Source organism: Eptatretus burgeri, chromosome 12 (genome assembly GCF_056783735.1).
Source record: "Eptatretus burgeri isolate ZD-2024b chromosome 12, Ebu_testis_v1, whole genome shotgun sequence".
Lineage (NCBI taxonomy): Eukaryota > Metazoa > Chordata > Myxini > Myxiniformes > Myxinidae > Eptatretus > Eptatretus burgeri.
Window position 1 is genome coordinate 88820789 of NC_140972.1, and position 15554 is coordinate 88836342.

Here is a 15554-nt window from a genome sequence, read left to right on the forward strand (position 1 = left end):
CTTCATACTTAACGTGTGCACATGAGAGAATAGGAAACAACAACAGCAACAATAACACAACACGCCTGGCTATTTGGAATCCGTGTCGTTGGAAATGACCTTTTGCTTCTGGTTGTTGTTAAACGTTGTGCGGTGTATAAACACGATTGGGTTTTATTTCTATCTTGTGAATATTACTTAAGGCGTGCACATGAGAGAATAGGAAACAACACAAACAACACAATACCCTGGCAATTGTGAATCTGTGTCGTTTGCTATGACCCTTTTGCTTCCGGTTTTTTTGTTTCTGGTTTTTTTAATTTTGTTTCCAGTTTTTGTCATGGGGAATGATGCATGCCGGGAGATAAAGGCATCGTCGGAGACATGAAAGACCCAAATAATATCAGACACGGTGTATATTTCCTCCACTGATTTTAATAAATATTTCTGGCATCATCAAAAAATAATTTTTAATCGTGATTTACGTTATTTGATCGCTGATCCCGAATCCAGGCTGAAGTAACCGGAAATTGCGTATACAGTTGTCAACAAGTTATAGGTAAAGTCAGAAGCGAATGTCAGAAGAATGCTACGTTCGCTTCTAGGCTTTGCCTATTCCATATTACAAGGACATACATACAGTACTGAACTGTAAAAGAAAACCGGTTTGATAAACGAGAAGGCGAATTGACCGATCGAGCTTGTATACTGTGCCCTAGACACCCCGAAGTTACCTATTTAATTTATTGACCCTTTTCTAAACAATAACTGAACACAACTTTTTCGACGATTCCAAAAATATGGAGTACTTACATACAATATACAGAAGTCTCATTCCATCGCAAAGCAGATAATTATTTGGCCACGATAACTGTCACACAATGGCGCGCACACTCCTGCCGGGATTCCGAGAAATCCGCTCGGATGTGGCTCCGACACACGCGTAGAAAAAAAACAAAAAAAAACAATGCGTATGGCGCACATGTCTTTCGAAAATCATAACCTTTATTTTACTCTGAGGTAAAGTGTTCTTCAAAATGAATTTAAAGCTGAAATTATCTTTTGCCGTTTTAGGCGGTGTATTGAGCGCGCACGCGATTTATATCGTTTGTTCATATAGGTTATCGCTCCGAGAAATCAAAATTCATTACGTTTAGTAATATGAAGGAAAATTGTCGTTTTGTTTTATGTTTTATATATATATATATACTTTTTTAAACAAAAATGTAATTTAATAGATAAACAAGGGGTGGAAGAAATCTGAACGCCATGTTGTTTTATAAAATGGTGTCCTCCGGCAGTTTCGCCGTCATAATTATTTACATTTAAACATTTAAGCATTTTCGCATTGTTTTCTCGAATTTCCCTTCACCCCGCGCGGTGCGCTGCGGACTCTGTGGGCGTACGTGAGCGTCGCACCGTGACCCAGTCAATGGATGTCCGTACATTTAGCTCGGCTGTGCCGTTTGTCGCGCAGTTCGTCCGATTCCTTTGTGACGTATGACCGTGTTCACGTGCAATTTTTGTTCTTTAATGGAGTGGCGTCTATAGATTCATGTAGATCTGAGGGAGGCAAATTTACCTCTCTGAGGAAAGATCGTCGATTATCGACTGCAGTGTGCATCGTAATTTAATAATCGTCCCGCGGTCTCGGTTGGAGCGGAGTGTCCTTTGCGGTGAAGACGTTGAGGAGAACCTCGAATTGTGCTTTGTCTTCCAGTTTTTCCCATTTTGTTCCGTGTAATTTGAACAGCGACCTTAAAGATACGTGGAGTTCATAGATCCTAAGGCGCGATTTGTTTTGAAAACGTTGTCATTGCGCGTTAAAGGGAGATCATCACCTCAAGGTTTACAATGCCGTCCTGCGCTGCGATCAATTGTTCAAACCAACAAACCAAAGGCTCTGGGAAGACGTTCCACCTGTAAGTTGTGTGTTTGTTTGTGTGTAATTGCACGACATCAGTGATTTGAGGTGATTAAAAAAAACCTGTGACACCCCTTCAACATGTTATGCATCATCTCTGACGTCACAACTGTTATGATTGGTGATTTTAATTGATTTTTAATTTTTTTTAATTTTTTTTACTTTTCTCCTAAAGCAGAAAACTCGACTCTTCAATCTAGACAGGCTGAAGGACGATCAACATGAAAGTATGAAAGAAGACTTGGAGGTTGTCAGGAGATTTTGTGCTTGCTGATCATGATCATCGAGATGTATAATTGATATTGTTGTGGTTTCCGCCGCGTTCGGCGTGCGCACGACCGTTCTAGCCAAATCGCGGTCGTACGTCCACCGAAGGCCGCAATCCAGTCGTGACTTTCCGGATCAACGCCGAAATCCAGTCACGATGCCTGAACGCATCATAAACTCGCCAATTATTCTGTCCACGCGCTACAGCGTCGATCGCCGAATTATCGATGCACCTAATTATTCGCGCAGACAGAAATACCGGGAGTTTATTCCTCGACGGGACCTGCACGAAAACGAGCCGCTTAAGCGGCTCGTTCCGTATGCGAAGCCGAGCGGTTATAAATCGTCAAATCCCGTCGGACCAAATGATCACTTTGATCGGCCTTAAAAGCCAGTTGATATCCTGAGCAAACCATGGCAGTCAATACAGGAAAGGACGCAACGAGCATGTTGACGATCAACAATGGGGGATTTATTTTCACATGTAATGCAATGAATGGGGGGATGGGGAAAAAGACACGAGCAAAAAAAAAAAGCCTACAACCGAGTTCTATCGGAATGCAAGTATATACAGGCACTTAACAACAATTCTACTTAAAGACAAGGCGCCACAGACTTTCATACAAAAACCCAAGAAAGAAAGCACACGGGCTCGTAAGCCTTTAATATTCCTCAGAGCCGGGATTACCGAAAAGCTCCGAGAGGCCGGGCAGGTGACCTCGCCGCCCTGGTGGTGACTCAATGGTCTTCGTGATCGGCGACCCCTGGTGTCTCTGTTCGGTCTGGTGCGTCGCAAAGGCGCTAGTCGCTTGGGTGGCTTGATGAGCAGCTTGTACGGCTGCTTGGTCGGCCTCAGTGGCCCGGCGTCGTCGCGGCCCCTTTTTACGAGCCTGGCCGGCGACGCTTCGGAGGAGCAAACGGGTCCCTTGCTCTTTCAGAGTTGATGCTCCTCTAGACCCCGTTCACTCCTTGGCGTCGCCCGACTGTTTCAGGGCTGTCTGCCCGGACCCTACGCTCCAAAATGATGCCACTAGCTCAGACGACTCCAGGCTCCACCGGTGAACGACCCGTCGAACAACCACCTTCGCTCATCAGCTTCACCACCAACCAACTGCCCAACTCCTCTGTCAGCGTCCTAACGCGGATTTTTATAGCCCCGAGGGGAGAAGCCGCTGAAGCTTTCGCCACCCGTCATTGGCACCTTCCCCCTTTCAACCTTCACCCCTGGCTGGCCCCGCCCCTCTCACTTCTGATTGGCCAGCTCCTTCAGATGGTAAGGCCATTCTGATCTGATTTTCCCGTGAAAGCGGCTGATCACACGCGGACGTGGTTGAAATCGCCCTGCCTGTCGCGGCACGAGTTCGCACCGATGGCACTTTGCCGCTGTCGAGGATGTTATGGTATTTGTCGAGGAGTCGATGTGTTGTGGAGATGACGTGGTTGTTGAGGAGATGTTGTTTGTGGAGATGACGTGGTTGTTGAGTTGTTGAGATGTTTGTGGAGATGACGTGGTTGTTGAGTTGTTGTTGAGATGTTTGTGGAGATGACGTCGTTGTTGTTGAGATGTTTGTGGAGATGACGTCATTGTTGAGTTCTTGTTGAGGAGACTATGTGTTTGTTTAAAATAAAAGATAGAGAAAGAATAACGGCTAACTCAAAGATGCACAGCCCGGCACACGAACAAATCCCGTTTTACATTGGTGGGGGAATCTAACCTGGAACACGCACTTATCGAAATAACTGATCTTCGGGGAACCTGAATGGTGGTCTGTGAATTTCCACCACCATAACAATATAATTGCCTCCTCCAGCAAATGTGGAAGGAAGTTATGTTTTCACCTTTGTCTGTCTGTCTCTGTATCTTTGTCTGTGAGTACGATAACTCAAGGGCGCTTTCAGATATGTTCATCAAACTTCACCAGAGGATTCTGAAGGACAAAAGTGAGGCCGTCAATGTTTCTTGACTGTATATGTCAAAGGTCAAGGTGACAGTAACGTCATTTGCATGATTTTCGTCATACCTGTCAGACTACCGCTTGACACCTTCTTGTTTGCTTGTGTGTAGGATATTCGGATGAAACTTGGTGGACACATTGGGTGTGTGACCATGACAAATTAATTCGATTTTGGTGAAAATTTTGACCCATCTATTCGAATTTTTAAACTGATTCTTCATCATTGAGAGATGGGGCTAAACCGATATGTAGCACGATATCATAAAAATGTTACGGACGGATTCGGATGAAACTTGGTCGATACGTTGGGTGTGTGACGAGGAAGAATTGATTCAATTTTGGTGAAGATCCAGATTTGAGAATTTGTTTTTTAAATCTCAAAGTGATCCTTCACCACTGAGAGATGGGGCCAAAAGCGATTGTATAGCACGATATTTCAAAACATTTATTGGGCCTGATATGTTCGACTGGATCAGGCATTGCGTGGCGGAGGTATGTGCTTCTAGTTTGTGTGTGATTAGCAGATGTCCCGGTTCTGTGTTATTGTCAGAGAATTGTTTTCCAATAGAATGTGGAATATTTTGGGAGTTTGCCAGGAATGTGTTTTCACAGCATCATGGCAAGGACGCGTGGAAATTCCATGTAATATAGAAAGTGACTAAGTCTTCAAACCTCCCAGCTCCAAGTCCTCAAGCCCCCCTCCCCCACCATCCTCCACTTCCCCTTTCTTCTACAAGTCCTCAATCACCCCCACCCACTCCCCATCCCAACTCAATCAGCTAAGAATGTCACTAACTGTTAAGTCACTAATAGTCAAACAGTCAGATTAAAGAGTCACTAACTTAAGAATGCCAAGGTTTCTCGGTGAAGGAAATTGACGAAACGGAAATTATTCGTTGGACGGAATTGATTGAATAATTAACCTCCGCCATCGAAGATGGACGGAGGTTACTGTTTTCACCCCTGTCTGTTTGTTTGTTTGTGAACAGTATTACGGAAAAACTCCTCAACGGATTTCGACGAAACTTGGTGGGGGGGATTAGGTATGGTCCAAGGATCATGCCATTAGATTTTGGACTTGGTCCAAAGTCCAATATGGCCGCTATGGTGGCCATTTTGAAAAAATATTAGATTTTTTTTTTTTGCATTTCCACATGTTTTAAGTGATTTCCAACTCCCCCCCCCCAAAAAAAAAAATTGTTAAGAGAAAAAAAAACAAAATTTTGCAACTTTTTTTTCAAAAAAATTTCGATTTTTTTTTTTTTTTTTTTTTTCATTTCTACATGTTATTAGTGATTTCCAACAAAAACATGCCAAAATTATAATTGCGGCTGATTTTGGAACTTCAGGTGGATATACCCATGTAAAATCAATTTGTCTCAAGGAATCTCGTTATGACGAATGAATTGAGTATGTAAAAGTTAAAAGGGAAAGTTGCAAACTATAACTCTGTGAGCACTGTTGACAAACAAATTGAATGAATAGGATATCAGGTTCACTTGAGTGATCGAGCAGTATTGGTGGTGGAGGTTTTGCACTCTACCGAGTGCTCCCCCTCTAGTTTAAGGTTGTTTTTAGTTGTTTTTTTTTTACATCTGGTAGGTGTGTGAACCAACGACTTTGAGATTATACACCACCTGTGAAACTTCATGCTTTGGCTCACATAAGACATTGTCGGAGCGTTGTTTTGTACACCTCACTTGTGCATGAAAACTTAGTGGAAGCATTAGTAAGGAGTCCCAGTCATTATGCATAGATAGCATAGTAGTCGTTAACTGTTGAGAGTAAGGTTTCTCGGTGAAGTAAATGGACGAAACGATAATTATACATTGACAGAATCGTTTGTGGTTATCTATTTTATTTTATTTATTTATTTATTTTTAACTTCAGGTGGGGTGCGAACCCATGATTCTGAGTGCATACACCACCAGTGTGGTCAACAAAAATGCATGTAACTCAAAATTGCGTGAATATTGATATTGTTAGATCTCTGCATGTAATGTTTGACCCAAGATCTCTTCAATGAGCTATCATCCAGCATTATACGTGCTGTGGTTGCATTTACCCCGTTCAGACACAATCGTGCAACTTGCATTTATATATGAAGACGAGCAGGTAACCGGGTTTGACCACATTGTTGACAATGAATTTGTTTCCAATGGCGTTTGGAATATTTAAGGAGTTTGACCGGAATGTCTTTTGACAGCATAATGGCATTGACCCGTCAAAATTCCACGTGAAGTAAAGATTTAACTTTGAGTCCTCAACCCCTTTCTTCAACTGCACATCCCTCCCCCCCTTCCCCTCCCCCTCTCCCAATTCCAATTCTGCATTCTTCCCCCCTCCTTCACAAGGATTGCCACACAGAATGATTAGACCTGCAGTGACCTCGAGCCAATATGGAAGGTATCACTCTGCTTTCCAGTTTTTCATTATTTTCGTTCATTTGTTCTCCTATTACTCCCAATTATTTGGGGGTATTCAGACAATACGCAAGGCTGTGTGAAGTTGAGAGCTTTCCCTCACCGAAGGCCACATCACAACTCACCAGGATCCTGTAAGCAGTATCACTTCACTTCTGATCATGTCTCAGGAATAAGTAAATAAAATAACATAACCTGCTTTCGATTCCTACCAACCGGTTAGTTATCACCTCCAACTTGTCACGTACGCATGATAACAAGGAGTCTGATGTTCTGTTTGTAGGAGAATTCATTAATTTCCAAAATAATTATGTTTTGTCATTAAGACTGCTAAGGTTTCTCAGTTAAGTAAATTGATGGATTTTTACACATTGATAGAATTGACTGAATAGTTTGTGTTATATTATGAGCCCCCGTTGGACTTGGTCTGAAATGGGGGCTCATGGATTTGAACTCTATTTACTTACGTGTGTGCGTGCGCACGTCTGTAACCATATCTCAGACATGTGAGGACCGATTTTATTTGTTCTTGGCACAGATGATACATGATGCAAAACATATGCACATCATTTTGTTTCACGATGTGATCAAAGATGGCCGACTGGCGGCCATTTTAGTTGTAAAAAAAAACCCGATGTTGAATACGTCCTCAACCATTTCTCGAACATGCATTCACCGATCTTGTTCAAACTTGGTGCACAGATAATGAATGATGGTTTACATACGCAAGTCATTCCCCCCACCCCCCCCATCAGATCCAAGATGGCCGACTGGCGGCCATTTTGTTACTTAAATGTGTCCCCAGCCATTTCTCAGACATGCATGGTCCGATTTTATTCAAACTTGGCACAAACACAATACATGATGGCATACACATGCAGCTCACTTTATTTTGCGATGTGATCAAAGATGGCTGACTGGTAGACCAGCGGCCATTTTAGTTGTAAAAAAAATAACCCCGATGTTGAATATGTCCTCAACCATTTCTCGAACATGCATTCATCGATCTTGTTCAAACTTGGTGCACAGATAATGAATGATGGTTTACATACGCAAGTCATTCCTCCCAACCCCCCCATCAGATCCAAGATGGCCGACTGGCGGCCATTTTGTTACTTAAATGTGTCCCCAGCCATTTCTCAGACATGTATGGTCCGATTTTATTCAAACTTGGCACAAACACAATACATGATGGCATACACATGCAGCTCACTTTATTTTGCGATTTCATTAAAGATGGCCGACTGGTAGACCAGCAGCCATTTTAGTTGTAAGAAAAACCCCAAAAAACAACCCCGTATCGAATTGGTCTTCAACCATTTCTCGGGCATACATTCACTGATGTTCAAACTTGGCACACAAATAATGATTGATGGCTTACATATGCATGTCATTTTTTAATTTTTCTGAATGATATCCAAGATGGCCGACTGGCGGCCATTTCAGTTGTAAATAAATATGGGCGAGCCCTTTAACGCCGTACAGCATAATTACGAAAACAGGGGCTATGACGTTGCCTTTTTTTATTTTTTATTTTTCATTATTGTTAAAAACTTCCAGTCAATTTGCAAACAAGCCTGACCATATGCACCACATGAGCAACAAAAATGAATACAACTCGAAATTGCATGAATAACAATATTTGTAAACCTCTACATCCACTGTCTGGACCAAAAAGCTCTTAAATAAGGTATCATTCAGCATTGGATGTGCTCTGGTTACAACGTTTTAACCCATTCACATGCAATCGGGCAACTTGCGTGTGTGTATATGTGTTTATGATACTGTTATGTTTGTGGGGTAGATGGAGGAATTTCATCGGAAAGATAGGATTATAATATAGAGTAGCTTAGTCCATGAATGTGTGGGAGACATCTCGGTGTAAATTAAGTACGCAAACGGTGAGGTTAAGTGTGACGTGTTACCACGGGTGGGGGGGGGGGTGGTGCTGTGGTAGGTAATTAGGTACTGTCGGGTTTCAGCATAATTTCTCCCAGTACGTGATTACCACCCCTGTGATCTTTTTCCTATGTTTTTGTATTTCAAGACCGGCGAGAAATAGGGATCACGTCCTGAAAACTGCAACCGAGCTACACGTCCAAGCAGGCAGAAAACCCTGTCTCCATAAATGACAGCGAGCAAACAACGTCCCCAGAGTGGATAATTGATGGGTGTGACGTCAGGGAGGAGGAAAAAGTTAATTTTGGAATGGGAGACAAAGGAGGACGGCACAGGAGGGAGTGAGGATCGCGGTTTGAGAGAGCCGGTGGAAGGAGACTGAGGTTAGTCAGAGAGTCTCGTGGTGGGGGACAAGGTGTTGAGACGAATGCTCAGAGCGGGACAGAAGTGAGAGGAGGTGGTGGTTGATGCAAAAAGGGCATTACGGCTGGCTTCCCCTTGACGCAGTGAAGACCACCGCATGATTCTTGTGTTCATGCTGAGGCAAATTGGCTCACATGGAGGAGCAAGATGCTAGCCATTGACTTTTGGCTGAATCGTGTGAGACCAGCCTCGAAACCTCGTGTTGACACGGCGCCATTCTGCAAATCAGCTGCATCGGTGATGGCGATCGACAAAATAAGCTGCAAGGTGGTTTCTGAGCCACGGTGTTGAGTATCGCCACCCGAATTTCCTACTGTACGTTTGCCCGCCCAGAGAGCAGCTGCATGCCATTCTGGGCGCATTTTCCCATGCAGGACGACATGTTCAACCCCAAAGCTCATAAAAGACCACTTCTGGACCCGAAGCTTAGTGCCAGAATAGAGGGATTTATTTATTTATTTGGCCCCTTGTCTGTGTGGCGGTGCTTCAAATAGGAATTTAGTTTTACTTCACATTCCGTCTCATCATTATCCCGTTTTGAATTATCACCATTGTAAATATTTGATTTATTTTCATTAAACCCCAAGTTTATTTAATTTGCTTGTGTCTGTCCATTTGTCGTGGGTTCGAGATAAACCGCCTTGTGCTGTGCTACCGTCCTGGTGAAGCGCCTAGCTTTCTTTCCCTCGCGCACCATGATCTCCGAAAATGTCGGTTGTAAGCCTCCAACAGAGAACTGTTTGGCCATCCATCCAGGTAGAGGCTAAACCCCTGAACCCGACAACTGTTGATCAGGAGTGGGATATGAACCCCCTCCCCCGACTCCCTCGGGAGTGCAGGATTTGAACCCTGATCAACATTTCATACAGAGGACACAAAATTGTTCATCGGGGCAACTGGAGTCAGGAGTGTGGGATTGTTCGAACTCTCACCAACTGGTGTCAGGTAGAGAGATTCCAACCCTTATCAACATCTGTTGATGAAGTGGGATTTTTGAATCCATGATATTTAGTCCCAGAGCGAGCTGGAGCTTAAAAAGAAAAAGAAAAAAAGAATTGGGAATTAAATTTTTAAACGATCACTTCTCTACCATCAAAGGAGAGGGAGGGGCTTGTAGGATCGAGGTACAAGTTGTATAGTTAATTGGTGTCGGGAGAAAAGAACGCTTGGAAATTTAAGGGAAGAATTCTTTTTTTTTTTCTGAAGGGATTAAACGTCCGCTGGAAATGGTGGACGAGCACAAGATGGCGTCTCAGTGGGAAGGTAGTAGGGATGAAGGAAGCAAGCCGAGGGTGGAGTTGGCTGAGAAGGATGGAGTAGGAGTTTTCCACGTCCCAAGCGTCAGCTTCTCTCCCTACACACACACACACACACACACACACACACACACACACACACACACACACACACACACACACACACACACACACACACACACACACACACACACACACACACACACACACACGGTGTGATGACTCTCCAGGTCATGTTAAAACAATTAATGAGTGAAGACATGAAAGATGATGAAACAAAATCAACAAAGGGATGAAAAAAATGAATAAACAAATGAGGACGAGGGATTAAAAATTGATGAAACAAATGAATGAACAAAGGAATTCATTGAAGGAACAAATGACGAAACAATGTGAACAAACAAGTAAAAGGAAGGAACAAATTGATGAACAAAGGAATGAATCAAGTGAGCAAATGAATGAGTTTAAGGAGGGAATAACACAGGAACTGGGGGCATGAATTGATGGAGTAGGGGAAATGAAAGATCAATTGGAAGACAAAATTGATGAACAGAGGAATGAAATGGGGGAAGGGGGTAGGGGGGGGTGGAAAGTTGGAAGAAGAAATTGGGTCAATAAATAAAATAATTGACAAAGTAAATGAGGACCTGGAGGGCTATTGCACCTGTATGGATGCCATAATGCAACGGTAGGTAGAGGAATTGGGATTTTGTCAGTGCCAGAGTGGTGGTTTGGCTAATGAGGTGCAAGGGTTGTGGAGGCTCGTGTAATAGAACAAGAGCTTGTGTTAGCTGATAAAGGCCTGTGGGAGCCACAATTGAATGGGGAAAGGATGAATGAGATGTTGCAAGAGCGGCTGAACACTTGGGACAATACCATGAAGGGAGAAGTGATAGAATGAAAAGTTTCTGTTCGTCTCAATGGTGACATTGATGGTTATGTTGAGACCATGCTTCGGCTAACTGATTCGTACGAAGCCAATGGTGAAGTTAAACTGGACTTGCTGCACTTTGACATTGGGAATGTTACTAAACAGGGTTGAGCAGATTTGGCAGACCCAATATTTAAACCATTTGGAGGACATGTCGTGGAGGAGAGCGACAGTGACGTTGACATGCCAAGTACCAAGCAAGTGGCTGTTCTTGAAACGATGGAAAGCGAACTTGTTTATGTAAACTCTTGAGAGAGAATTGCCGAATTTGAAGAGCTGCAAGTAGTACTGCAGCATAGCAAACCAATTGTTCGACTTTTCATAAAAGCACCAAAATTGGTACATATGTTGACTAATGTATTCTGAACAATTCTGGATATGGAGCCACTCGAGATTTTGCCTGGGTCAGCTTTGGCGGCCATTTTGGAAAATGGCCACCATTCTACTTTAACAACATGGGATATCTGTCATTGTTATTCTCTTTGTAGGTTTCTCAGAAGTGATAAATACTCCATGTGATGTGCATTTACAAAGGAAAACAATACAAATGTCATTTGTGTCGATTTATTATATTTCCAACCATTGTATTGGAGAAAAATGGTCATTTTAATGGGAAAATCCATTTTCGCACACAGCATCAGTGACAGGTTCAGAAGTATTTTGTTGTGGTGGTGCCAATCCAAATGCCAATGAGGAGACATGTCACCATGAAGAAACACTGCTTGCACAGGAAGCATTTGCTAAAGATGTACAATCACTTGTGGCTGTCATTGAAGAGCTGGGGAATCCCTTCGAGGAGGATAGTCCAGATTTGCTGGTCCAAGACACCAAGGAGATTGCCGATCCTGCAGTGATTGAAACAGTTCGCACTGCCAAGCAGATTGGACAAGAACAGTTTCAGGCATACTCAAAGGATTGCCTCATCGACAGAACCAAGACTATTGACGAACCTACAAAGAGGAACAAACTCCCCCTCTTCGGAACAGACAGAAGACCAAAAGCACCCAAAGGAAAGGAAGCTTCTGTGAAGAATGATATGGCCTTATTTGCAAGGCTCTACATAGGCTGCCAGAACCGCGATGGGAACCTGGACGAGTTCTTCCGTCATGAAAATCAAGCATGCCCTCCCACATTATCTGATGCAGGTAAGCTACACCTGGGTGGCAAAAGCGACTTGCTGGTGTGCTTTGAAGGCGTTGCTGAAGCTCAGTCTGATCCACCTGTTGTCACTTCTGTTGTCCTTGACGGCGCCGTCATCGTGCAGATGTTGAAGCCTGGCACTGCCAAAACATTTGAAGAATATGCCCACCAAGTCTTCATCCCATACATCGAGGGGCAGCTGTGTCGTGCTTCACGTCTCGACCTTGTTTGGGATAGCTACAAAGATGGCCCCTTGAAGACTGAGACAAGGGAGAAGCAAGGAAAAGGGGTGCGACGGCGCGTGGTGAGCACCGCAGCCATACCAGGAAACTGGCAGAGTTTCCTACGTGTCGACGCAAACAAGGTGGAGCTCTTCACCTTCCTGTCCGATGTGCTGGTGCAGTCCTTCCATGACGAGACAAAGGAGCTGGTCGTCACTGATGGTGAAGCAGTCATCTGCCTTCCAAGGCAGGAAGATGAAAGCTCTCTGGCTCCATGCGGTCAAGAAGAGGTGGACACTCGCATCATGCTACATGTGGCCCATGCTGCAGAACATGACCACCATTGGATTCAAGTTTGAACCGTAGACACCTACGTCGTCGTCGTGGCGGTGATGGTAGCCCAGGCACTACCATGCGTGGATGAACTCTGGATTGCCTTTGGGACGGGCAAAAACGACTGCTACATCCCTGCCCATGAAATAGCTGCCTCCCTCGGTCCACAGAAGGCACGTGCCCTCCCTGTCTTCCACGCCATGACCGGATGTGACACGGTATCAGCATTCGTGGGGCATGGGAAGAAATCTGCCTGGGCCACATGGAACTCGTTTCCAGAACTGACAGATTCTCTTGTGACCCTGACGACCACGCCAGTCAACATCCAGGATGACACAATGCACTGCATTGAAAGGTTTGTGGTGCTCCTCTATGACCGCACCAGTCAATATACGGACGTCAATGAGACCAGAAAGAAACTCTTCGCCAAGAAGAGCTCTGTCCAGCGCATCCCACCTACCTACGATGCTTTGGAACAGCATGTGAAGAGATCAGTCTTCCAGGGTGGCAATGTCTGGGGGCAGGTCTTGGTCCCTCAACCTGTGCTTCCATCACCAACAAGGTGGGGCTGGCGGCAAACAGAGGATGGGTCCTACGAACCGCTCTGGACCACACTCCCTGAGGCTTCAAAAAGCTGCTTCGAGCTGGTGTCGTGCGGCTGCAATAAAGGCTGTGGAAACCGCTGCAAATGCAAGAAGGCTAATCTGCAATGCACTGGACTGTGTGCTTGTGAAGGAGAATGCCAGTAGACGGACACAGTAGACACAGACTGAGATATCAGCCTAGCTTAGAATGTGCAAATGCAAAGTAGCATTGCTTGTAAAAGTGTTGAACACTTTTACACAAAAAAACACTTTCCTTATATCTACCACCAATGCAATAAGAAAATAAGAGCATATAGCCAATTTCGCTGAAGTGGAATGGTGGCCATTTTGGGAAATGGTCGCCGAAGCTGACCAAGGCACAATCTCGGGTGGCTCCATATTGAGAATTGTTCGGAATACATTATTCTACATATGTACCAATTTTGGTGCTTTTATGCAAATTTGAACAATTGGTCTGACATATCAGACTACGCTGCTGGATTAAAGGTGGTTTACCAGTCATAGATGGACCTCAAGAGGAAGAGCAAGATACTTGTCGAATGAATTGGTAAGAGAGTGATGCTTTTGAAAGGAGTTTGCAGAACCAGTCCCAGAGTTTGGATCCTGATAGTAGTTGTGAGGGCCAATTACTCATTGTTTGTGGATCTTGTGGGAGTGATGTCAAGGCAGAAGGTTATGACAAGTCCAGTGCTTCTCGCTGTTGTGATGCAGACTGTGCAGCTGTAATTGAGGGTGGATCTACAGAAATGTTTTTTTGATGATTGTATGGTAGGGGGTGACGCATTGGAAACTGTGAAGGAAAATGACATTGAAGTTGCAAAGGTGCTGAATGAGGAAAGTCACCTTCCTGAAGCGCTACTTCCTGAACTTGGCACTTACAAGAAGGCAGATCTTGAAGTTTGTTTTGTTGAGCCAGGATTGGAGCAATCACAAGAAGGATGTGTTTAGGAAAGTTGCAGCAACTGTGGCTTCCTGTTGGTTGAGCGGGAGGCTCGTCTTGAATTAAGCCAGGGTGAGTCGAGTGCAAGCTGTGAATAGAAATTGCCCCCAATTGTTGTGCATGTAGTGGATTCTAGTGATGAAGGTGAGCTTCGCCGTGCTGAACTTTATGAAGGACTCCGTCAGATTTCTTTTGGTCCGGTGGTTGAGAAGGATACTCCAGAGGTTGTGCCACTTGAGAAGGAGTTTGAAGTTGAGGAATGTGTGGTGGGGAATGAACCATTGGATGATTGTTGGATTGGAGACAAGAACGAGATGAATGAGGAAGATGAGCTTTGTAAGGAGTGTCTGTCTGAGGTGAACACTTGCCAGGAGATCATGGCATTGCATACTGAACTGCAGTCATTCAAGAGCGAAACCCAGAAAGTGATGAAAAGTCTTCGTGAGAGAGTGTGTGAGCTCCAAGCTGAGTTGGACAGCGATCACAGCTGTCGGGAGCATGTGCAGGTTGATGCTCCAGCCCTGCAAGCTGAATCAGATGGGCTGTTTATTTATTTATTTATTTTTATTTAAATCATTCCATTAACAGTGTAAATATGGTATTGGGCTCAGCAGGGGATGACCCACCAGTCGTATTTAATTTATGAAATTTGTTCTCGACATTCACCTCAATTTAGGATGGGCTGGACATTTGAAAACAAATTTTGTGTTTGTTCCCTATTGCTTGTTCAAACTCGCCAGTACTTGAGCTGGCCACCCGCTAGGTGTTTGTTTTATCAGAAACGATGTGTCGTATGGACATTGAGAATTTGAACGACTTGATAGTGACAGCTCACAGTTGTTTTGGAGAGATTGAGGAGATTTTCTGAGTGTTGAACAGCAAAGGGGATGGTGGTACAATCGAGCCAAAGGAAGTTTAGAGAGCAGGCTCATCCAATTTTTTGAGTCTATTCATGTGACAGTGGCAGTTACGTTGATACTTGCTCGCTCAGTCCTGCACAAGGACTGAAGTGAGGGGTTTGGTTTTCATGAGGTTTCCATAATCCTTGTCAGCAGGGTTGAATCCTTCTCCCTCCTTTCTCTGACTCTTTATTTATTTATTTATTTATTTATTTATTCCCCCTCCAACGTGTTCTTACTGGCCCTCTGTCCTTTTGTCCTCCCTATTCTCAGCATCCTCAAATCAAGCCTGACTTGTCTTATTTTTAATATATTTTTAAATGTCTTTCCTTTTTTGTTTTGCTCCCTTGCTGGCCCAT

The 15554-nt window shown here is 44.0% G+C and overlaps 1 protein-coding gene across 3 annotated transcripts in view; it reads left to right on the top strand.

The window, feature by feature from the left end:
• The first annotated feature begins 1288 nt into the window (after nucleotides 1-1288).
• Nucleotides 1289-15554, top strand: part of LOC147016096 (uncharacterized) — an 89061-nt gene continuing 74795 nt past the window's right edge. For 2 of the 3 annotated variants that reach the window (XM_085848791.1, XM_085848795.1), the window contains exon 1: nucleotides 1289-1901. In XM_085848791.1, the coding sequence (XP_085704917.1) occupies nucleotides 1834-1901 (68 nt within the window). In that variant the 5' untranslated portion in view covers nucleotides 1289-1833. Of the gene's footprint in view, nucleotides 1902-6479; nucleotides 6532-15554 lie in introns of those variants that run through there. The other variant, XM_085848792.1, reaches the window with a different exon arrangement.